At 33.6% G+C, this 25,204-nt stretch overlaps 1 protein-coding gene across 19 annotated transcripts in view; it reads right to left on the bottom strand.

The window, feature by feature from the left end:
- Positions 1 to 25,204, bottom strand: part of Mia2 (MIA SH3 domain ER export factor 2) — a 103,463-nt gene that overhangs the window by 48,799 nt on the left and 29,460 nt on the right. For 13 of the 19 annotated variants that reach the window (XM_046460911.2, XM_058584503.1, XM_046460909.1 and 10 more), the window contains 9 exons: positions 21,549 to 21,677; positions 17,117 to 17,138; positions 16,913 to 17,001; positions 9,988 to 10,059; positions 7,669 to 7,779; positions 6,985 to 7,056; positions 6,196 to 6,300; positions 4,078 to 4,200; positions 2,027 to 2,147 (listed from right to left, as the gene is read on the bottom strand). In XM_046460911.2, coding sequence (XP_046316867.1) covers positions 2,027 to 2,147; positions 4,078 to 4,200; positions 6,196 to 6,300; positions 6,985 to 7,056; positions 7,669 to 7,779; positions 9,988 to 10,059; positions 16,913 to 17,001; positions 17,117 to 17,138; positions 21,549 to 21,677 — 844 coding nt within the window. The remainder of the gene's footprint in view (positions 1 to 2,026; positions 2,148 to 4,077; positions 4,201 to 6,195; positions 6,301 to 6,984; positions 7,057 to 7,668; positions 7,780 to 9,987; positions 10,060 to 16,912; positions 17,002 to 17,116; positions 17,139 to 21,548; positions 21,678 to 25,204) is intronic. The other 6 variants (XM_046460910.2, XM_046460913.2, XM_046460915.1 and 3 more) reach the window with 1 other exon arrangement.

Genomic DNA, 25,204 nt, shown 5'->3' with positions numbered 1-25,204 from the left:
AAAGAAGGATTCTCAGACAGAAACGCCTGATAACTATAAAAAGAGACTATCAAGAGGAGCTGCCAGAGACAGAAATTTTTAGTTTAAGGCCTACAGATATTCCTAACCTACACAGGTAGACTTCGTGTTTGCTAGTATGATTATCCAGCCCTGAGTAACAGAATTAAAGGTTTCTCTATTAGACACAGAGATCATACTAGTAAAAAATTTTTGCAAGATCAGATGACATTAAATTATTAAACTGTATCTTATGGGGAGGCACAACTGTAACACTAAAAGTTAAATGTTATGCTTACAGACCTGATAACTGGGGATGTTAAAGCCTGGTGAGGAAACTTCTAAACAGTGACATGTTCCAGCTGCTGCAACATTTATTCAGTACTCATGGTTTTTGTTTCTCTCATAGAAGCACCCATCCCCAGATGACTTTACAACCTGTTCTTCCCCAACCAGACTTCAAACCGAACTAAAAGGAAACTCATGCCCCTCATGCCATGCCCCCTCACGTCACCCTCTCTCAGCTCAGAAGAAGCCAAAATGAGCGACGCCCCTCTTCTTACAACAATGGAGCCAAAAATAAATAGATTATCAATATAAGTAATCAATTAAGTCAGGTAAAATCAGGGAGACCGGTTTTGGGTGAGTTCTAAAAAGTTGGAGACTGTTGCCTAAGGGATTAAAATTCCCTCAGTGCTCTTCCCCTACCCTATCAAAGATTTGAAAGGGACACATAAGAAAAGGGGGGAATGATAGACCCAACCTGATCTTTTCTTAAAATTGGGAGCAATCTCGCCACAAAGCCATGAAAAGATAATTTCGGCTTTACTATAAATTACTGCAAATTCTGAACCTGCTTGAATGCCTGCCAGTGCCTTGAACTCACCCATGCCTGGCTCTCTGACCAGAGAGCAGCCCTCTCTGAAACTTAGTGATACCTCATAAATATTGGCCTTCCCTGGCCAGACAACGACCCTCTCTGAGGCTCTAATGGTCCTCATAAATTCTGATGTTGGGGCCAGCAAAAAATGTAAACTACCATTAGTGTGATGCTGATGCTTGTCAGAGTTCTGTTATCTGTAACCCCCCTTTGTGTAACTTTCTGGGCTATAAAGCTGGGCTGCAGGAAAGCTGGGATGCTGTCTTGTTCCCGCCATTTGGGGAGGGAGAGGCAGCCCGGCCGGTTGAAATAATAAGCTTGTTTTAATTTGATTTTCATTGGAGTCAGTGGTCTTTTCTTGCATCCTGGTCTAACAGTTCCACAATTATTTCAACATAAAAATTGTTTTTTAACCAGTCCAAGGAATTAGTTTGAGAATACAGTGAGTGGCTATAGTGAGGGAATGATAAAAACAATTTGAAGCCAGGTGCCAGGTACGGTGGGGTGGCACACTCCTGTAATCCCAGTGGCTTGGGAGAATGAGACAGGAAGATCACGAGTTCAAGGCCAGCCTCAGCAAAAGCAAGACATTAAGCAACCCAGTGAGACCCTGTCTCTAAATAAAATACAAAATAGGGCTGGGGATGTGGCTCAGTGGCCGAATGCCCCTGAGTTCAATCTCCAGTACCCAAAAACAAAACAATAATTTGAGATGGCCAAGATCCAAGTACTATGATCATCTGATAAAAACAAAACACAAAAAAGTATCATGAATTATTTTTTTATATAACACTCAGTTTTTAAACCAGTCACCCATCCACGTAATTAACTTAAGAGTACTGAGAAAAACAAACAATAAAATGTTTGATGCAATTATGAAAATTATTATAATGACAACAAATATAATACATAAAGAGAACAGGTATAAAGGAGCTGTGTGAGTCCATTTGTGGGGCTGAAGAAATATTTACTGGATTAGGTGAAGCTAAACCACATGGGATGGTGAGAGAATGACACAGTGTTTCAGACAGACAAAGAGAATATACCAAAGTACAATTGTGTAAAGAACATAGTGCATATGAGGAACAAAAAGGAAATAGAAGAGCTAGTCACCATTTTAGCAAAAGAAGATGAGTCATGACTTAATACCTAAGTAAGCACCAACTTCTGATTCACTGTTCATTTCCAATTCCAAGTTACCATCATCTGTTAGGTCTTCTCCAAGCACAGCACCCCAGTCTTCCATCTTTAGCAAGCATTCAATCAGAGACTTGACATTTAGCAAAGGGAAAAAATAAAAGAGAAAGGTAATGCCTATGCTAATGGCTTTACAACTTATGAATGTATAGTAGTAGTTGAAAAATCAATACATATAAATAACAGCACATGAGCTCTTATTTTCTATCTGTTATTAAGATATGTAAATAGTGTTTTAAACTACAGCGTTTACTGACTGTTAAACTCTGTAAAAGGAAAACCAAAATTAGTTATTCCTAAATCAAATATAACATTTGATAATGGCCCATTCTTGCTAAATAAATAACTACAGAGCAATGAATCATTTTCTTATACGACATTTTTCACATACCACAAATAAGAGTGGCCATTAATACAGGAGTAAATTTTATGTGTTACCAAATTTGCAAGTGAGACATACAATACACAAAAAGATCATAGATTTCCACTTGATTTATTTAAGTAAACAACCACCTGAGGAGTTCAACTGAAATTTTAAAAAGATAAAAAGGAGAATTTATATGAGAACACTCAAAAGTTTTCTAAGAGTACTTTAATTTTCTTGAACAAAGAAAGGTTTTCTAACACTACAGATAATCAAATGACTGTGCCTAGTATTTCTCTGGAAAAGCCCACCTAATATCTGCTCTGCTCTAAAATTTTCACCTATAAACTCTTTAAGTACATTAAGTTTAGGGGGAAAATATTAGTAGAGTCATCTCTCCATATCCAAACGGGTCTGGTTCAAGGACACACTCAATCCAGATACCAAAATTCATACACACTTAAGTCCCTTATATAAAATGGCAAAGAATTTGCATATAACCTATGTACATCTGCCTGTATACTTTTTTTGAGGGGTTGGGAGTGCTGGGAATTAAACCCAGAGGTGATTTCTTACCATTGAGCTACATTTCCAGCCCCTTCTATTTTAAGACAGTCTAAGTTGTTTACTTCCTCACTAAATTGCTGAGGTTGGCCTTGAATTTGCAATCCTCCTGCCTCAGCCTCACAGGCCTCTGTGATTGAAGGTGTGTACCACCACGCTCAGCTGCCTGTATACTTTCAAGCATCTCTATATTATTTATAACACCTAATGCAATGCAAGTGCTATATAAATAGTTGTTACACTATACTGTTTAGGGAATAATGACAAGGAAAACTTTGTATATTATTCAGTACAGATACTGTTTTTTAATGTTTTTAATCTGTAATTTTTTCAGTCTACAGATGTGACACCCACAGACACGTGGGCCAACTATATACCAAATTAAGAATAAAACTCCAAAATCAGAATCTAAAAATTCTTGGTAGCAACATAAATATCATAAATGTATAGCTTTCATTATGACAACATCCATTTTACTATGCAAATTATAAAATGGTCAGTTTTACATTTCATTTCTTGATATTCACACTTGAAAATTTGTTTATAGATTGAAAACATAAGATTTAAAAGAATATACACAGGGGAAAGGGGTTAGCAGTAGGGAGAACAAGGAATAAGAAAAAGTCAACAGAGTAATATCAATTACTTTATTACTATGATTAGAGTCAAGTTGAAAGTAAATCTACTCTTTAAAAATTCTTCATCTCTGTAAAAGTACAAAACACCAGTAAGTATTCAAGGTACACAAGCAATAAAAAAAAAAAAAAAAATTAACTATCTGCCTAATTTCTCAAACTCTAACATCTTACCATCAAAAGCAGATGGAAGCCTAGAAAGACAAAAAACATTATTCTTTTTCTTTATGAAATACTTATGCTAAAATACTGCAGACACAAAAGGAAAAAAAGGACATACAGACATATATGTTGATATATATTACAAAGATCTTCAAATAGCATTTTGAAATCTGGCCAAATACATAATCAAAAGTGGCTAAAAACAAAAGTTTTCAAATTTCAGAGTTACTATAAAAGTCTAGCCAGCTCAGTCACTAAAATTGATGAGAGCCATTTACCTTAATGTGATTTTCTTTATCATTTAGAACTTGTTCTGCATGTACTTTAGATTCTTCAAATGTAATTTTCTGTTTATTAAGGTCACTCACTTGTTCTTTCCACACTTCAGCTTCTTGCAAAAGCTGAAATTGAAAAAAACAACAGAGAAATGCAACTTCACCTCATCATGCTTATGGGTAGATGCACTTATTTATATATTTGGGTATACATTTAAAAATATTAAGAAGGCAGTGCTGCTACTTAAAAAAGAAAGATATGGCTCCTAATTTCAAAGAACTTTCAAAATAGGAGTAAGACAAAATAAGGACAACTTACACATTCAACTGATTTACAAAATAAATTCATATCAAATAGAAGGCTTTCTGACATGTACATATCCATTATATTTGGTCTCCTCCTTACCTTTTCCATCTAGCACTGAGGAATGAACCTAGGGCCTTGAGATCCTAGAGATCCTCTAATTGGAAACACCCCAGCCAGATCACCCTACAGAAAAGACCCTGGGTGACAAATGTGGTACTTCCAATTAGATTTAGAAGGCATCTCAAACAAGAAAACAGCCATAAATCTCCAAATATCTGTAAAGAGAATCTTTTAGATAAGATATAGGCCAAAACACAAAATAAAGAAACTCAAAGTTAACAAGGCAATTCAGGGAAATGAAAAATATTTAAGAAAACCTTCAAAATCCTCAGCAAGATTAAAAAAAAAAAAAGCAAAAGCAAACCAAAAAGAATCCTTACAAGTAAAAAAGATTAGAAAAAAAATGAACAAAAGTTACATAAAGATGAAAAAGAAGATGTTTTCAAGTCATTATTACAGAAATTATGCCCCAAAAAATATGGAATAATTTAAGTAAATTTCCCAGAACTGAATCAAGAGGAGTTTCCAAATCAAACCAAACTGAAAGGATCCAACACAATGTATAAAACAACACACACCAAGGCACATAGTCATGTAATTTCAGAGAACTGGAAACAAAGAAAAGTTACTAAAATCTTCCAGGGAAGAAAAGGTAACAAAAACATGTACCATAATCCATACAGCATTTAACTTCTCAAAAGCAACAATGGACAGTAAAGCCAATGGAATAATAATGACAAGATTTTGTGGAAAAATAATTGCAAGTCAGATGCTATAAAAATATCAGTAAGTAATAGAGAAAAACAAGATATTTTCAGGTATGCAAGGTCTAAAAACACTACTTTCTATACCTCTTTCTCAAGAAGCTAATCAAAAGAATTAACTACAAAAGAGTAAGTCTTAGGTACAGCACAGGAAAAAGAGGTGGAATCCTCAGAATGGAAGGAAAGTGAAATTTAAGGACAACAGAAGCCTAACAGATCTACAGAACAAGTTATTATTGAACCATGAGAATAAAAGGCCCCAGGACAAATTGCTTCTAGAAAGAAAGTGAAATAAACAAGTTAACCAAGGCATTTGAAAGCATAAATAAGAAATTCACATCCCTAGAAGACAGTGTACAGATGGATTACAGATAGATATTACAGGAAACAAAACCATTATTAACTACAGGTAAAACAAATGGTGGGTAAAAATGGATTATATAATAAGGGTATACCAGATTGAGAGAATCACAATAACCCCTAAAATTTTTCTCACTGAAAAACTATTAACTTTATTAGGAAAACAAAGAGTAGGAAATGTAAGTGAATGTATGGGACTGTATATATGTCTATATGAAGAAGAGAATAAAAGCTAAATCCTAATTTATTCTACCACCAGAACTCCTTACATCCTTAAGTCCCCAACTGATAACTTCAATAATCCTGATTGGTATTCTCTGCACCCTGCCCTGCAGGCTAGCTTTGAGGAGTGGGTGCTAAATGCTATTTTCTGTGTTTACCAAAATGCTAAATATCCCAGTTTACTTTCATTCCTGGAAAAAGAAGGTGACTGAAGTATACACTTTAGTATTCTATGCAAAAGAAACAACAAAGTAAGTAACAGAGATTGTCCTGCTCTTGTGCTCTCCAAAAAAAAAAAAAAAAAAAAAAGAAGCCCACTCTTGCTCCTAGAATGAATAAGTCATAAGTATTCCCAGAAAATTTATGATTATATATTCTTGAGCTGAAGAGTCTTTACAGAGTACAAACCTGTTTCTGACCTTCCTGAAGTTGGGAATTTTCATTCAAAGCCTCTTTCATTGCTACCTTAAGTCGTTCTTCATTCATTTGAAATATTTTCAAGGTTGTTTTAGCCTAAGTAAAACAAAAATTATTGAGTTTCTAACAATTAGTTTAACATAACAGCTTATCTTTACACATTTCTCTCTAGAACATGGAATTTAAACAAAGGCAAAAACATGTCCAAGGCAGCACAGTATTACAGGAAAAAACATTAAAGTAGAATCAGGGGGCTAGGGATGTGGCTCAAGCGGTAGCACGCTCACCTGGCATGCGTGCGGCCTGGGTTCAATCCTCAGGACCACATACAAACAAAGATGTTGTGTCTGCCAAAAACTAAAAAATAAATATTATAATATTCTCATTCTCTCTCTTTCTTTCCCTCTCTCTTTAAAAAAAAAAAAAAAAAGTAGAATCAGGTGTATAGTCCTGGTTGTGCCACTAATTTGCCATGTGACATGAACAAATGATTTAATGGTCTGTAAACTAGGTACTATGCAACAAATTTTGTTAACTATCTGTGTCTCCCCTACTAAAATTTAAACACCCTGGACATTTTTGTATCCACAATGTGCTATTCACATTCAATTGCCCAGTAAAAAATGAACTTCTCTGAAGTACCTCATGTAAAAAAAATAGATATTTAAGATTCCCCATATCTCAAATCCTAGTATAGTATCTTAATTCTTAATAATAAAAATAACAATAAAATTACAGTGATTTTCACAAGCAACAGACTGTTAGACTAATTCAACTTACTTCAGCTATTTGTGATTTGAGAGATTTTGATTCATCTTCTAGGGACTGTATCCTTTTTGATATATCTGCCATCTGTAAAGACAGTATCATTCAACAAATAAGTATTTACTAAACCCCTTCAGTTTCAAAGATTTCATATATATTAGGTATATTGTTAATCTACTCTTTTTGTTTTATAAGTAAGGGCTCAAATTTAGAAGTTCTTCAGTTTATTTACCATATGCTGGTAGGGATTTTATACCATAATTCCATAACAACAGTATCTAAACTCAAATTCAATATTTTGTAACACTTACAGAGGCTCAAGTAAATCCACCAATATTACATCATCTTATTAAATAATCTCACACACATCAAAATTTTCCTTAAGCCATATTTTAAACAGAAAGTCATAATGTTCTTAATATATCTTTTATTTAAATAATAAAAACACCCACCAGGCATGTAATGATTCAACTTGAAATATGTATGAGTTACTTACAGAATGCACATAGAAAATTTCTATTGGAACATGCAAAAAATTTAAAATAACATCTAGGAAGTAAAAAGAGTAGATCTGGAAATTTTTGCTCTTCTGTATTCTTTGCACTTTTTATAGTACATGTAATATTTAAGCAATATTGGATTAATTTTTAAAACAAAAACTGTTTTTTCTTATATTCTCCTCAAATATGAAAGCCTTACCAATTCATCCTGTTCAGAATGTTTAGATTTCTCTTCTTTTAGCTCTTTTTCTAGAAAGAGTATTTCATCCTCAAGTTTAGACTTGGACCTATCCAGCTTTTCATATGTTGCCTAAAACAGAAAATCAACTTTAAGACAGACTCATGAATTTTTGGTTAAGGTAAATCAGACCAGTATAGACAAACATATGTACATATTACATATGTAATTTATATATTTGCTCATTTTTATAATATTAAAATAACAGAAATTATATCAGTGGTCAGCAAACAACTTCTGTAAATAGAGAGTAAATATTTCAGGTTTGTAGGGCATGCAGTCTGTCATAAATACTCAACTATGTATGTCACTGTTAATAAGAAACAAAGACAATACCTAAATGAACAAACATGGCTGTGTTTCAATAAAACTTCATTTACAAAAACAGGTGGAAAATCCTAGCAGTTTGCCAACCTCTGCCCTAAAGCACATTAAGGAAAAATAGGAAAAACAGGTCCAATAAGAAAAGACCAGTGGTAGATAGAGTGCTTGCCTAGCATGCATGAGGCCCTAAGTTTTATCCCTAGAACTGCACACAAAAAGAGAAAATTTTAAAAATAAACTAGAAAACCAATCAAGATTGCTTAATCATAATATTCCCCCATTGAATTATGACATATTTTCTATAACCTCTTTGATTTAAAGTGATTAGTCACTAAATTATTTCAAGTGGATTTTAAATGCTATAATAAACATACCTCTGATATTTGTGATCCTTCACCAAACTTTTTTTAAAAAATAACAAATCAAAAAAATAAATAAATAAAAATAACAAATCAAAAGATCCTACTGTTGTTAAAAAGCTTGTTTTATATATTTACCCAAATTTGACAATTTTATTATAGAAAATCTAACTTGAATCAAAATTACTTTGTTTGATTTTTATCTATAATCATCAAACTTTCCACAAATTATATCACATTATATATAGTGTGTACTCAATTATGATGGCTACTCCTGAAAAAATACTTATTTAAAAAATTACTAAATTTGAGGGGTTGGGGAGATAGCTCAATTGGTAGAGTGCTTGCCTTGCATGCACAAGACCCTAGGTTCAATCCCCCACCACCAAAAAAAAAAAAAATACTAAATTTGAGAAAATTTCCCAAAATTTATTTCTTTCAGCTAAAAACACAACAAATTTTACTACTAAGTTATATAAATTCATGCCTTAACAACAAATTGGTATATTTTATTTTATTCACAATATCACCTAACTTAAGTAAATGTCTTTGCTACCCATTTTTTGTTCTGTTACCATGCTTAAAGTTTTCTAAAATTCTTTTTTTTTATCAAACTAATAAATTACTACTGGGACAGAATTTAAAACAGGGTCAACAAATAAAATACAATTTCAGTAGTTATTGGATATTAAAAGGTAACAACTGAAGAAAGAGAAAACCAAGAAATTTGTTGTATTTGGGAATTCAATTTATAAATTCCTTGTAACTCTAACAAGGAAATTCTGAATCATGACATATAACTTTCTAAGAACAGACATTAGTGACTGAGAACTGCCAACCTGGACTGAACATATATGTCAAAGGTACAAGGTCTACTGCTTTCTACTTTTACATTATCAGAAACAGGCTTCCTCTACTGTCCTTCTCTACTACTTCACTTAATACAACACCTTCATCTCTAACAGCATTAAGGCCTGAATCTGTCCTAGTTTAGCTAAATTACCATATTTTCCTTCTTTATGAATAACTGAATCACACCTGGCTCAGGAAAGTCAACTATGTAAATCTCTTCAAAACGTGTTATTCAGTGAAATCATATTGATAGCCTAAAATTGGCCACAGTGGGAATATTTATACATAAAACTCAGTAAATGCTCTTCAGAGAGTGGTTGTTAAACATTTACTAGTACTCCACTACTTACATTGGCCTAATTCTAGTTAACTTCTACTATCCTGGATGAAGTAAAGGCAATTTACATAATGTATTATTTCCAGCGAATCCTAAATTTGTAGGAATAGTTACTTTAATGTGTTTCTTAGCAATGAAGAATAAAAACTTCTGTACAGTTCTAGATTCCAATAACTGACTATTCCTCACTCAAAACAAGTTAAATATCAAAGGCTCAAATTTTTAAAGTATTTTATGCTACCTACCTCTAATTTTTTTATTCTTAAACCTTGGCATTCAGAGATGTTCATTCACATTTCTTTGAAATACTTAAGTTTTGAGAAGCTCTATTATTTTTAAAGTTCAAGTTATTTAGTAAGAACCCTTTATCCCAATGTTTTAAATTTTCTTTTTCTTTTTCTTTTTTACCTCCAAACTTTGTGCTTCTGTTGACTCCTTCTCAAAACTGGTATCCTTTAAAGATGACTCTAAGCCTTCATACTGAAACAAGGCAACACATAAGTAAAAACTAAAAATATTATACCAGATTTTATCTAGACAGATGTCTAAGAAGCAGACAGCATCTATTTCCTCACGTATGTTAAACTCACTTGGATTTACTCAGCTTTTAAGTCCTTCAAATCTGACCACTGTAACAAACAAAGCCAGCGCAGCTAACGTTATCACAAATCATTCACTTGGGCAATATATGGCAGAACTTCGCCCTTAAGACTAGGAAAGAAAGGCTCAGGATGAAGTTTAGTGGTAGAGCACTTGCCTAGCATGCAAGAGGTCCTGGGTTCAATCCCCTATACTGCAAAAAAAATTTTAAAGATTAGGAAAACTGTCCAAAGTCTGTTTCTCAAAGAACATAAGGCTGTAACTCATGATCATTCTTTATTTAAAAAGAGGTGAAAAGTATAATGGCAAGGTTGTACTGAAGATGATCCAAGGATTTATTCAAAAAGTATATTTTTATATAAGATGTCTATTATTCCCTCTAACAAGTATACTTCTTTTTTAGGTCTTTTCAATAAAGAAAAATTTATAGTAGCTGGCCATCAGAAATTTTCACTTTTAATTCATAGCATAAGACAAATAAAGCAAGTAGGGAATGCAAAATCTTTAGAACATAAGAGGATTGTCATGAATAAATGAAAAATAAGGACAATGAAATATACAATATTATAAAATCTGACAAAGTGCACCTATTCACTGTTTTTTAAAAAGAGATTAAATTGAAAACTAGGCTATTTTAAATCAGTCTTTCTGCTAAGAAGAACTGGACAAAAAAGAAACAGGATCTGTCTGATGGCTTCAAAGACTACTTAAAACTGTGAAAATAATTTGAGAGAAGAGGGAATTCCCAGAAAGACAAATTCAACATTTGACAATTCTTTTTCCCCAAAAAGTAAAGGCTGACAGGTGGGAAACTGAGCAAAGAGATCATGAAAAGCAGAAGCTGAGAAGATAAAATGCAGAATTCAGGACCTGCTGAGTAGGATGAGCCATGGAACTCAGGTGTCGGGATAGGACCCTGTCCTTCACTGAATAATAACATCTCCTAAGATGTTTAAGTACTAATCCTCAGTATTTCCAGGTACAATTAAGTTAAGGATCTTGAGATAGGAGAGTAACCAGTAATATTCTGATAAGCCCAATATATCCAAGGCAAGAGGCAAGGGGGTTGGTAGATCATGTGCTTATTAACATGCAGAGGGCCCTGGCTTCAATCCCTAGCACCAAAAACAAAGAGGGCAGGCAACTAAAAAGGAGGTGAAAAGTCTAATGGCAAGGTTGTACTGAAGATTATCCAAAGATTTATTTAAAAAGTATATTTTTATATAAGATGTCTATTATTCCCTCTAACAAGTATCTTTAAAAGTATGTAAAGATAGAAGCAGAGATCAGGGTGATGCAGCTATGAGCCCAGGAAATCACTACAGCCTCTAGAATCTGGAAGAAGTAAGGAATAAATTCTCTCTGGGAGCCTGCATAAGAAAACAGACTTGCTGAATCTTTATTTTAGCCCACAACAAGGGTTTTATAGTTCTGACCTCCAGAATTAGAAAAAATTTTTGTTGCTTTACATCACTAAGTTTGTAGTAATTTGTTAGAGTGGTATTTATTAGGAAACTGATACTAATCAAAACTGTTTGTTTGTTTGTTTGTTTGTTTGTTTTGGGTACCAGAGATTTAACCCAGAGGCACTTAACTCCTAAACCACATCCCCAGCCATTTCTTATATTTTATTTAGAGATGGTCTCCCTGAGTTGTTTAGTGCCTCACTAAGTTGCTAAAGCTGGTTTTGAACTCATGATCCTCCTGTCTTGGCTCCCAAGTCACTAGGATTACAGGCATACACCACCTTCACCCAGCTAAAACGACTATTAAATGACTATCTTATTAAAGCTTAAACCAGAAACAGACTAATCTTTTGAACTGAGATATAGCTCCTACATATCTCAATCTGTTATTAAAGTAATCTGATCTCCCATCTAAGAGAAGTCCTGGACCAGGCTGCTTTGTGGCAGAATTCAAACAAACTTTCAAAAAAAGAATTAAGACCAATATTTCAACTCTTCTCAAACACAGAGTTAGAGGGAATACTTTCTAACACATTTTAAGAAGCCAGCATCACCTTGATACCTAAGCAAGATAAAGACATCAAAAGAAAAAGAAAACTGCAGATCAATATTTCTGTTAAACATTAATGTGAAAAAAAATTACAAAAAATAAATAAGCTTTAAAGCAAAAATCCTCAATAAAATATTAGCAAATGAAATTTAACAACTCATCAAAAAACTTATACATTATTCGTTTGGGAAGCTAAGATAGGAGGATTCCAAGTTCAAGGACAGCCTGGCAACTTAGGAGACCCTATCTCAAAATTTTAAAAAAGGGCTGGGATATAGCTCAGTGCAAAGCACTGCTGGGTTCAATTCCCAGTACTAAAAAAAAAAAAGACTATACATACATCATGATCTTGTAGGATTTATCCCTAGCATGCAAGGCTAGTGTAACATATGTAAATCAATCAATGTGATACATCACCTTAACATACTGAAGGACAATTACATGATGACAACAACTGACAGAGAAAAGCATTTGACATAGTACAATATCTTGTCTTTAAAAAAAAAATTGTAGTTGTTGATGGACAGAATGCCTTTATTTTATTTGTTTTTATTCTTATGTGGTGTTAAGGGTCAAACCCAGTACCTCACAAATGCTAGGCAAGTGCTCTGCCACTGAGCTACAGCCCCAGCCCATACAAAATTCTTTCTTGGAAAAACTCTTTAGGTCTGGGATTGTGGCTCAGCGGTAGAGCACTCGCCTAGCATGCGCGGGACCCAGGTTCAATCCTCAGCACCACATAAAAATAAAGGCATTGTGTTGTGTCCATCTACACCTAATAAAATAAATATTAAAAAAAAAAAAAAGAAAAAACTCTTTAACAGTTAATTATAGAAGAAAAGTTCCTTAACATAATAAAGGCCATTTATGAAAAACTCACAGCTAACATAATCAGGAAAAACTGAAAACTTTTCCTCTAAGATCCTGGGTACAAGGTAAGGATTATCCACTCTCACAACTTTCAGTCAACAGACCTAGAAGAGTTCTACCAAACACACTTGAACAACAACAACAAAAAGATATAAAAGTTACCTAAATTAGATGAGAAGACATAGAATTATCTCTATTTGCAGATGACATGATCATATCTGTAGAAAATTCCAAAGACTCCACCAAAAAACTATAGTTTCTAATAAATGAATTCAATGAAGTGATAGAATATAAAATCAACATACAAAACCTCACACTATATATAAACATCAATTCAAAATGGATCAGACTTAAAACATAAGAAGTCTATAAAACTTCTAGAAGGAAACAAGTGTTAAGTCTTGTGATCCTGTATTAAGCAGTCATTACATATACCTGCTACCAAAAGCACAGAAAAGGAAAAAAAAAAGATCAACTGAGCATCATCAAATTTTAACTTTTATGCTTCATAGTATACCAACATTAAGAAAGTGAGGAAACAACTCACAAGAGAGAAAATATTCGTTAATCATGTATCTGATAAGCTTTATATCCAGAATACATAAAGATAGAACTTAATAATAGACAACCCAATTAAAAACCAGGCAAAGAAGTGAACAAAATTTTCTCTAGAAAAGATACACAAATGGCCAGTAAGCTATAGTAAGATGCTTATTAGCCATCAGGGAGCATCATTAGCCATCAGGGAAATGCAAATCGAAACCACAATGAGATATCAATTAACACCCAGTAGAACTGTAATAAAAAAAATACAACAACAAGTATTGGGAAAGGTATACAAAAGTCAAAAAACTCACAAACTACTGATGGGAATGTAAAGAGGTACAGCCACTGTGAAAAACTGGTAATTCTTTTGTACGTTCACACAAAAACTTGTACATGAATACAGTAAGCATTACTATTTATAACACCAAAAGTGGAAATAACCCTAAAAGTTCATCAATTGACAAATGATATATAAATTGTGGTATGAATATCTGACAAAAAAGAAATTAATTCTGATACATGCTATAATATGAATGAAACATTTCCTTTGGGTATACACTTAGGAGTTGAATTGTTGCATCTGTATTTAACATCACTCTAAGAGAAAATCACAAAGAACCATATGTTATATAATTCCACTTATATGAAATGTCCAGAATAGGCCAATCTATAGAAATAGAAATTATCCATGACTTTGGCATGGGACAGACTGGGTGAAGAGTGATAACTAAAGGGCTCATAGTCTCTTTTTGGGGTAATAAAAATGTTTGAAAGTTGATTGCTATGATGAATGCACAACTCTGTGAATATACTAAAAGCCATTCATTTATATTCTTTAAATGGGTGAATTTTATGTTATGTAATTGTACCCCAATAAAGCTGTTTAAAAAAAAAAAAAAGAATACCTGGGAATAAATATAAGAAAAGATGTTCAAGACCATAAATCAAAAATTTGTAAAACAATTTTTTTGGGGGTGGGGGTACTGGGAATTGAACCCAGGGGTGTTTTATCACTGAGCTATATCCCCAGACCTTTTTATCTTGTATTTTGTGACAGGGTCTTGCTAAGTTGCTTAGGGCCTTCCTAATTCCTATTACTAAGGCTAACCTCAAACTTGCAATCCTCCTGCCTCATCCTCTCAAGCTGTTGGAATTGGGTATGTGCCACCACACCAGTTGAGAGAATTTTAAAAGACATAATAAATAGAAGAATGTACCACCAGGGATAAGAACTCAACATTATAAAAATGTCAATTCTTTCTAAAAATTTATCTATACACCCAACAGAATCCAAACTCTTAGCAGGCTGTGTGCATGCATATGTGTGTGTGTGTGTGTGTGTACGCGCACATGAATGATTTTAAATGTATATAGAAAGACTGTCATGAGAGCCAAGACAATTCTGAAGAACAACAAACTTGTAGGTTTACCTTGTCTGATAACAAGGCTGACTATAAAATTATAGTAATCAAAAAAGTATAGTATTGGTATAAAAGTTTTTAAAAAGATCAACAGAAAATAAGGTATTATAGAAACAATCTCACAAATATTCAGTCACTTGATTTAAGATGACATTATAAAACAACAGAAAAAAGTCTTTTCAATAAATGTTAATAATTATGGCTAGAGTTGTGGCTCAGTGGTAGAGCACTTGCCTGGCATGTGTGAGGCCTTGGGTTCGATCCTCAGTACCACATATAAATAAATAAATAAATAAATAAATAAATAAATAAATAAAAGATCTATTTACAGCTAAAAAATATTTTAAAAATCAAATAAATAAATGTCAATAATTACTGTAATATATATATATATATATATATATAAAAATTTACTATTGACATATTCTTCCAATTACATCATCATGGATTCAATTCCAGATGGATTAAAAACTGTTATAGGCTGGCTGTGGTGATGCACACCTATAATCCCAGTGGCTCAGGCGATGTGGCAAGAGGATTACCAGTTCAAAGCCAGCCTCAGCAACAGCAAGGCGCGAAGCAACTAGGGGAGACCCTGTCTCTAAATAAAATACAAAATGGGGCTGGGGATGTAACTCAGTGGTCAAGTACCCCTGAGTTCAATCCACAGTATCCCCAAAAAACAAAAACTGTTATGGGCTGAATTATGTCCTCCACAAATTCCTATGTTGAAACTCGAATCCACAGTACTTTGAATATAACTTCATTTGGAGACAGAGCCTTTAAAATTGTGATTAAGTTAAAATGAAGCTGTTGGAATGGGTCCTCATCCAATACAAATGGTGTCCTTATAAGAAAAGACCATTGGATGCAGAGATGCCAGAAATACGTGTATGCCCATTCCACATAAAGATACAGCAAGAAGGCAGTCATCTACAAGCCAGGGAGAGGTCACAAAAGACATCAAATGAGTCAATACCTTAAACTTGGACTCCTGTCTCCAGATCTGTGAGAAAATAAATTTCTGCTATGTAAGCCCCTAAGTCTGTGATATTTTATGACAGTAGCCCTAACAAACTAATACAAAGACAAAAAAAAAAAGAAAAAGAAAAACCATTAAGTTTCTAAAAGATAACACCAAAAAAGTATCTTTATACCCTTAGGTAGACAAAAATTTCTTTCATCAGGAAACAAAACGCAGTTATCATAAATAAATAACTGACAAATTAGTTTATACTAATTAAGAATTTCTGCTTTCCAAGGCACATTTGAAATAAGGTAAGCCAGAGTGGAAGAAGATATTTGCAGTTCACATATCTAACAAAGAACTTGTATCTGAGATATAGAAAAACTCCTACATAAAAAGAAGGATAAAGACAATAATACCTTTAAAAAACATGAAAAAGACCTGAAAAGACAAATTCACAAAAAGAATATCAAAATGGCCAAAAAAATATATAAAAATGCACTCACTCTCATTAGGCAGAGAAATACAAATTCAATCAACAGTAAGAAAACACTATACACCTAATATAATGGCCAAAATTAATATGATGGGTTAAGCACTAAAGTTGAGGAACAACAGAACTCTCATACTTTGCAAATAGAGCATTACTAATCTTAAATTTACATAGAAGTAGATACATTGAAAAACAGAAAGTTCCATGAGTGGCACATGCCTATAATCCCAGTGATTTAGCAGGCTGAAGCAGGAGGATTGCAAGTTCAAAGCCAGCAAATTATCAAGAACCTGTCTCAAAATAAAAAGGACTAAGGATGTGGTTCAATAGTAAAGCACCCCTAAGTTCAGTCCCCAGTATCAAAAAAGAAAGCCAGTACTATGACTCTAGCATAAATGTTATTTTCAAAAACTGTCTTACCTCTTTTTGAACAAGGCTAATTTTTTCAAGTAGTTCACATTTTTCTTTAATTAGTCCAGAAAGTTTTAGAGCAAGCTTTTTTTCTCTTCCTTTAAAAAAAAACAAAAAAATAAAGGTCAATATTATTATGAATGAATTATTTATTATAAGTTTTTAAATTATACTCAACAAATGATGGGATCTAAAATAGAAAAATTAGCTTACCCATGTAAAGCCGGCTTCTAACCTGAAACAAATTTTTAACAAAAATCACATTAAAACAAGCATACTTTCAAGTAAATCTAATTTATTTAATTTCTACTCCCAACTTAAAAATAACAGTTTTCTTGCCTTACTATAAACATGAGTTAGCCAAAAGAGTTCTACTTCCAATGGAAAAAAAAAAAAAATGCTACATATTAAAGTCTCCCTAATTAAAGAAACCACAAACCAATTTTTTTTTTTTCCTTTTTGGAAAAAGCTTTTTCTCTCTTGAATAATGAGAAAGCAGCACTCTTAGGGCTGAGATAACATAACCAAGTAGAAAAGACAAAAAGGAACTTAGGTCACCTACAGAACATGTATAGACATAAAATGAAAAGAGCCAATTTAAAAGACAAGGTTTGGCAGAATGTATACAGATGAAGAAATTAGGGAATGAAACATCAGATTGAAGAACCTTCTCAAAAGGTAACCAAATCCCAAGACTGGGGTTATAGCTCAGTGATGGAGTGCTCACCTAACACATGTGAAGCACTGGGTTTAATCCTCAGTACCACATAAAGAATAAATAAATAAATAAAAAGGTATTCTGTCCACCTACAATTTAAAAAAAAGTAACAGAATCCCATAAAAAAATAGAAAACTGGAAGTTAAGAAATATGAAGTCAGGCCGGGCACAATGGTGCCTGCCCTATAATCCCAGCAGCTTGAGAGGCTGAGGCAGAAGAATTGAGAGTTCAAAACCAGCCTCAGCAACTTAGTGAGGCCCTAAGTAACTTAGTGAGCTACTGTCCCAAATAATAAATAGAAAGGGCTGGGGATGTAGCTCAGTAGTAAATTGCCCCTGGGTTAAATCCCCAGTACCAGAAAAAAAAAAAGAAAGACATTAAAACACATCTTGAAAGAAGTGTTCAAAGATGACAAAAATTATTTCTAGAAGACCCAGCAAAAAATATGTCAATTAACAGTAATCATATACTATAATATTTGTCATTTTCTTAATCATGGAAAAGAGGTGAATAAAAAGTTGAAAACAAAAAATGGGGAGAGAGAGAGAGAGAGAGAGAGAGAGAGAGAGAGAGAGAGAGAGAGAGAGAGATACTGCTTATAAATCCAGGATAAAAACATAGATTATATCAACATGATAAAGATTGGAAAGTAAAAAAGGACACCCTGGATACAAGAATGTGCTGAGGTTCTTGTCTTCCAGGCAGAAAGATCTACTTATCAAAGTGAAAAGAATTTAAAAGAAACATACAAAAAGTAGAACACATTAATAAATTAAAATGGAAGAAACTCCAAATGCATCCATAATCGATAATCATAATATGTGTACATAGACTACACTCAACAGTGAAAAAGAGGATTGCCAGATTAGATATTAATATATATATACAAAATACACATTAAATAGAGACCATGGAAAGGCTGAAAAATATGAGGATGAGAAAAGACATCAAGTATCACTCAAAGTTAGTATGGCTCTCTTAACATTGTATATAAGAGGTCTTAAAAGTATCATTAGAGTGATAGAAGGTCACTAGATACTGCCAGGTTTCAATTTACCAAGAAGATACAGTAATTCTAAACATGTATACACCTAACAAAATATCCTCAAAATATGCAAAACAAGAATGAACAGAAAAACAGAACGTGATAAATCCATCATAACAATGGAATACAGTACACTTTTCTTCATTTTTGATTAATGTAGGAAACAAAGAAAAACAAAAAAATGTAATTCATGAACAATACAATCAATCAATTAACATTCGTAATCTAATGTGTGGAAACAATGATGTACATGCATCTACTTTCAACAATATTCAATGGAATAGAATGCATTAAAGATTCTCATATACATGAATTTTAATATGTGGAACCAGACATACGGAATCCCTAACCTAAAAAATTAACTCAAGACAGATCAAGGGCCAGGCGCAGTGGCGTATGCCTGTAATCCTAGTAGCTCAGAACACTGAGGCAGGAGGATTTCAAGTTCAAAGCTAGCCTCAGCCTCAGCCTCAGCAAAAGCAAGGTGCAAAGCAATTCAGTGAGATCCTAAGTAAAAATCACAAAATAGGGCTAGGGATTTGGCTCAGTGGCCAAGTGCCCCTGAGTTCAATCCCCAGTACCCCCCAAACAAACAAAAAAAAGATAGATCAAGGATTTCAGTGTTAAAAGCAAAACTTTAAAAGTGAGAATTTCTGTATATCATAAAAAAATTAAAAGAAAAGGAAAAGATATTTCATACTGGGACATTTGCAATACACATAATAAAGATAGCAACAAAAATATATAATGAAGGCTGTGGACGTGGCTCAGTAGTAGGGTGTCTGCCTGACATGCAAGAAGCCCTAGGTTCAATCCCTAGCACCACAAATAAGTAAATAAAGATACACAACAGTGATTCCTGCTTTGTTACAGGCACATGTGAGTAAATAACCAAAAACAAACTTAAAAAAAAAAAGAAGACGACTATATAATGAAACAGGAAAAAACAAACTACTCAAAAAAATCTTGGCAAAAGACAAAGATTTTCAAGAACAACAAATATATACGGCTAATAAATGTACTGGGAGAGATAGTGAGGAAATTCAAATCAAGGCCATGATAAGATCCATTTTATAGCCACTCAAATGATAAAAATCAAGAACTACAACAGTAAGTGTTGGAGAGAACATGGATCAAATGGATCTGTAGGGTTTCTTATATAGCGCTGGGAGAAGTACAAAGCAATACAGATAATATAGAAAAGAATTGACATTACCTTTTAAAAGTAAAATTTCCATATGCTTTATAATCTAATAATCTCATACTTACATATATTCCCAAGAAAACTCTTACAAATATACAACAAGAGATGTGAATTAATAATAAACACACGGGGCTGGGGATGTGTCTCAAGTGGTAGCGCGCTCGCCTAGCATGCGTGCGGCCCGGGTTCGATTCTCAGCACCACATACAAAGATGTTGTGCCCGCCGATAACTAAAAAATAAATATTAAAATTCTCTCTTTCAAAAAAAAAAATAATAATAATAACAATAATAAACACAGCAGTACTGTTTATAATAGAAAAAGCCTGGGAAATAACCCAAATGTCCAGGGCCATAAAACTACAGATAAAACTATAATATATACATATATATATATATATATATATATATATATATATATATATATTTTTTTTTTTTTTTTTAATTTATTTTTTAGTTGTAGTTGTACACAATACCTTTTTTTATTTTTATGTGGTGCTGAGGGTCGAACCCAGGGCCTCACCCAGGGCCTCACACATGCTAGGCAAGCGCTCTACCGTTAAGCCACAACCCCAGCCCAAAACTATAATATATTTTTTATAATGTGATATTCTACAGAAATAGTAAATAATAGTGAATTTTTTTTTTTTTTTTTTTTTTTTTTGGTACTGGGGATGGAAACCAGGAGCACTTACCACTGAGCTACATCCCCAGCCCTTTGTATTTTGAGACAGGGTCTCACTAAGTTGCTGAGGCTGGCCTTGAACTTCAATCCTCCTGCCTCAGACTCCGGAGTTGCTGGGAATATAGGCATGCACCACTGCATGCAGCATGGTATGATGAATCTTAACATTCAAAATATGGATGTATCTTAACAACATAAGGTCAAAAACAAAGCTCAAAAGATGACATATGGCATGATATCAAGTAAAATTATAATCTATACTTTTAAAGGATATAATATGATGTCCCCAAAATTTTTAAAGGCGGGGAGTGAAATGAGGGAGGATTACCTAAATGTAAGTGACAATGTTTTGTTTTTGTTTTTGTTTTTGTTTTTTTAAGAGAGAGAGAGAGAGAGAAATTTTAATATTTATTTTTCAGTTTTCAGCGGACACAACATCTTTGTTTGTATGTGGTGTTGAGGATCGAACCCCGGGCCGCACGCATGCCAAGCAAGCACGCTACTGCTTGAGCCACATACCCAGCCCGACAATGTTTTTTATTCCAAGTTAAGTGATACATTCACAGATGTTGGAGAAGGAGGGGAGAGAAAAAGAATAAATAAATAAAGGTAGGGGTTTAATATTAGTGTATAATACTTCTATAAAGAAATTCTTTAAAATTTTTATACATGAGGCTGGGGTTGTGGCTCAGAGGTAGAGCACTTGCCTAGCATGTGTGAGGCACTGGGTTTGATCCTCAGCACCAAATAAAGATAAAATAAAGGCATTGTGTCCACCTACAACTAAAAAAATAATTTTTTTTTAAATAAACAAAATAAAATATTTATACAAAAAAAAGTTCCTCTGAATACATAGTTTCTGTTAGCCACACATTAACATGTGTTACCACCAAACTACAGCCTGTTTCCTTAAAAAAACAAATGTTTCTCATACTACTTGTTCAGACTCTAGTCAGAATGAACATTTTCTCTTAGTATATACTGCTTACTTACAGATTTAAAACTTCTCCACAAAAACAAGAAAATAGCTAAAAATCCAATAGCTGCACAAATCACCAACTCCCACGGAAGGCCATAAGGATTAGGGCCTGGTCTCATATCTTCAGGCAATGCTTCCACAACCTTCAAGAAAAAAAAAAAAATTAAGTCCATAAACCTGCATTTTTGACAATAATTATTGATTACAAATATAGGTTCAAATGCATGTGTTCAACTCTATTAATATCCTTTTCACAAAATGGGCTCCCAGAGTAACACCAAACAGAAGATATCCAAAAACATTTTTCTGGCAACTTTCAACCATTATCACCCAAGTGATGAAGAAAAGCATCACAGTGAGATGCAAAGATTTTCAAACTGGAGGGCAACAGAAATGCCTCAGACCTTTCAAGGATGAGAAATAGCAGCTGGAAAGGCAAAGAAAGAAGTTGAATGACTCAGATTCAGATGTTCCTTCCCTCATTTCATCCAGCTTAGGTTTTACCTGGTGAATACGCTGGATTCCACAAACTGAACATGCAAGTTTAAAAAAGCACTTTATTTTCAGTAGCATCCAAAAAAATAAGATATTAGGACTAAATTCAACAAAAGAAGCTCACATTGAAAACTACAAAGCATTGTTGAAAGAAACTGAGATCTAAATAATGGAAAAATACCCTTTGTCTGTGGACTGGAAGACTTTATGTCAAAGACAGCAATACTTCCCAAAGTGATTTACAGATTCAAAGCAATCCCTATGTAAACTCCAACATCCTCTTTTTTGCAGAAATGGACCAGCTGATCATAAAATTCATTTAGCAATGCAAGAAACCCCAAACATCCAAAATAATACTGATAAAGAAAAATAATATTGGCAGACTCATACTTCCCTACTCCAAAAATGTATTACAAAACTATATTAAGATGATGTCAGAAAAATTTTAAAAGACAATATAATAACATAACTATGTAATACATAGACCAAAGGAACAGAAATTAGAGTACAGAAATAAACCCTTAAATTCACAGCCAATTATTTTCAACAGCAATATCAAAACAAATCAATGTGGAAAGAACAGTCCTTTCAACTAATCATACTAGGATAAATCAATATTCAAACGCCAAGGAATGAATCTGGACTCAGACTTTATACATAAAAATTAATTCAAAATGGATCAAAGATCTTAATGTGAAAGCTAAAACTCTTCGAAGGAAGCATAGGTGTTAATCTTTGTGACTTGTTTTAAGCAATGGTTTCTTAGATATGACACCAAAACACAAGCAATCAAAGAAAAAATAAACAAGTTGAACTTAATCAAAATTTAAAATTTTAGTGCTTCAAAGAATACCATCAAGAAAAGACAATACACAAAATAAGAGAAAATATTTGCAAATCATGTATCTGAGAAGGGACTAGTACCTAAATAAATAAAGAACTCTTTCATGTATGTATTATATGTCAAAATACATTCTGCTGTCATGTATGACTAAAAAAGAATTTTAAAAATAAAAAAAAATTTAAAAAAGAACTCTTATGACTTAATAAAAACACAAATCATTTGTTTAGACTAAAGATAGATATTTCTCCAAAGAAAATATATACAAATAGCCAATAAGCACATGTAAAGATGTTCAATGTCATTATTTATTAGGGAATGCAAATCAAAGCCACAAGATACCACTGTACACTCCCCAGAGTAGCTATTTAAACACACACACATAAAAATGTTAAGAGTACAGAAAATTGGAACTCAAACTGCTCATGGGGATGTAAAAAGATGTAGCCTCTGTGGAATACAGTTTAACAGTTGCTCAAAGTCAAATGTGCCATGCACATGTCTATAATCCCATCAACTTAGGAAGCTGAGGCAAGAGGATCACAAGTTCAAGCCAGCCTCAGTGATTTAGCAAGACTCTAAGCAACTTAGTGAGACTCTGTCTCAAGATAAAAAATAAAAAGGATGTAGCTCAATGGTAAATTGTCCCTGGGTTAAATCCCCAGTACCTCCCACTTCCTAAAAAATAATGCTTTAAAAAAACTAGAAAGAAAATTAAAATCAAAGCAATGTTGTGACTTCCTAACACCCAGGCCAGTGTGGTAAGAGTTGTGTCATTTAGCAAAAAAAAAAAAAAAAAAAAAAATCATATGGATGGTCGAGTGTGGTGGCACACACCTGTAATCCCAGTGACTTGGGAAGCTGAGGCAGGAGGATTTTGAGTTCAAAGCCAGCCTCTGCAAATTAGGGAGGCACTGAGCAACTTAGCAAGACCCTGTCTCAAAATAAAACATAAAAAGGGCTAGGGATGTGGCTCACTGGTTAAGTACCACTGAGTTCAATCCCTGGGGGGAAAAAAAAAGATGATCATCAGAGAAGAAAATCCTGCAGAACCTGACAGCCTCTCTCCATGTCTCTCTCCATTGGAGTCTTGTTTAAAAAAAAAAAAAAAGTATTGATTATTGTTGTTCTTAATGAAGAAAGAGAAATATGTACAATCTGAAATTATCTCTCCTCCACAACTTCCTTATAAACCCCATCTTAGTAAATGAGTTAAACTGCCATAGCCAAAAACCTAGGAGTCATTTTAGGTTTCTTCTCTCTTTCCATCTAATCAAATCTAATCAGTAACCATATAGTCCATAACCATTTTAACTGTTAGCTTCTAAATATCTCCCCATTCAGTACCCTGTTCTCTTATCCCTACCATTGTCACTTCTCCCTTAAAGCCTGTTTTGAGTTTTGTTTCACTGACATCTAACCTACATGCTACTATCAGGAAGCCCTCAACAGCTCTCCAGCACCTTACAGTAGCACTTGGAACCTACTTATTTCCAGTAAGCATCATTGCACATCATGCCCTGAGTCCACTTTATACTCTAAGTAATACAGGTCCTACTTCTCTGCACACACCTGGCTGTTTTATGCCTCCTCTACTTTAACTATCTGCACAGCCTGGAAAGACTTTACTAACCAATTAAGAAAATGTTATCTTTCCCACCCCTCACTTTGCATGTACGCTTCAGTAAGCACTTCATCAGTTTCTACTTTGGACTAATTTTTTTGTCTTCTCTCCTTTAACAGACAGCATGTTGCTAAGGACCAGAAGTATGTATTAGTCCATTTAGAACCTCCATACAGCTGACCTTGTCATTCATGAGTGTATGCTAAATACACTAAGGTTGAATAAATGAACGAAAAGCATGGCAACAATACTTTTAATTCACATAGGAAGAAAACAATCATAATTGCCTCAAGATTTTAAAAAGTCTTTTTTAAGGGGCTGGGGTTGTGGCTCAGGGTTGAGCGCTTGCCTAGCACATGTGAGGCCCTAGGTTCGATCCTCAGCATCACATAAAAATAAAGGTATTGTGTCCAACTACAACTAATATATATATATATATATATATATATATATATATATATATATTAAAGTCTTTTTAAAAACGTAATGCAGTTTTTTTGAAACAGAGCGACATAAATGCTCCTAAACATGACAACAAAAACACTTACGGACACTTAAGGAGAAAAACCTGATTACAAAGTGAACCTGAAAAAAAGTAAATTTTAACTGAGAATTTACTATGCTTAGACCTTTTACGTTAAGACACAGACAAGCAAAGAACAATCTAGCTTTATGGCAAAGCACCTCAAACGGGCATTCTATATTGAAAG

The sequence above is a fragment of the Marmota monax genome, unplaced genomic scaffold, assembly GCF_021218885.2.
Source record: "Marmota monax isolate L192 unplaced genomic scaffold, Marmota_monax_Labrador192_F-V1.1 WCK01_AAM20220418_F8-fsc00001, whole genome shotgun sequence".
In the NCBI taxonomy this organism is placed as follows: domain Eukaryota; kingdom Metazoa; phylum Chordata; class Mammalia; order Rodentia; family Sciuridae; genus Marmota; species Marmota monax.
The sequence above is the reverse complement of the archived record's forward strand: the minus strand, read 5'-3'. Positions and strand labels throughout refer to the sequence as shown.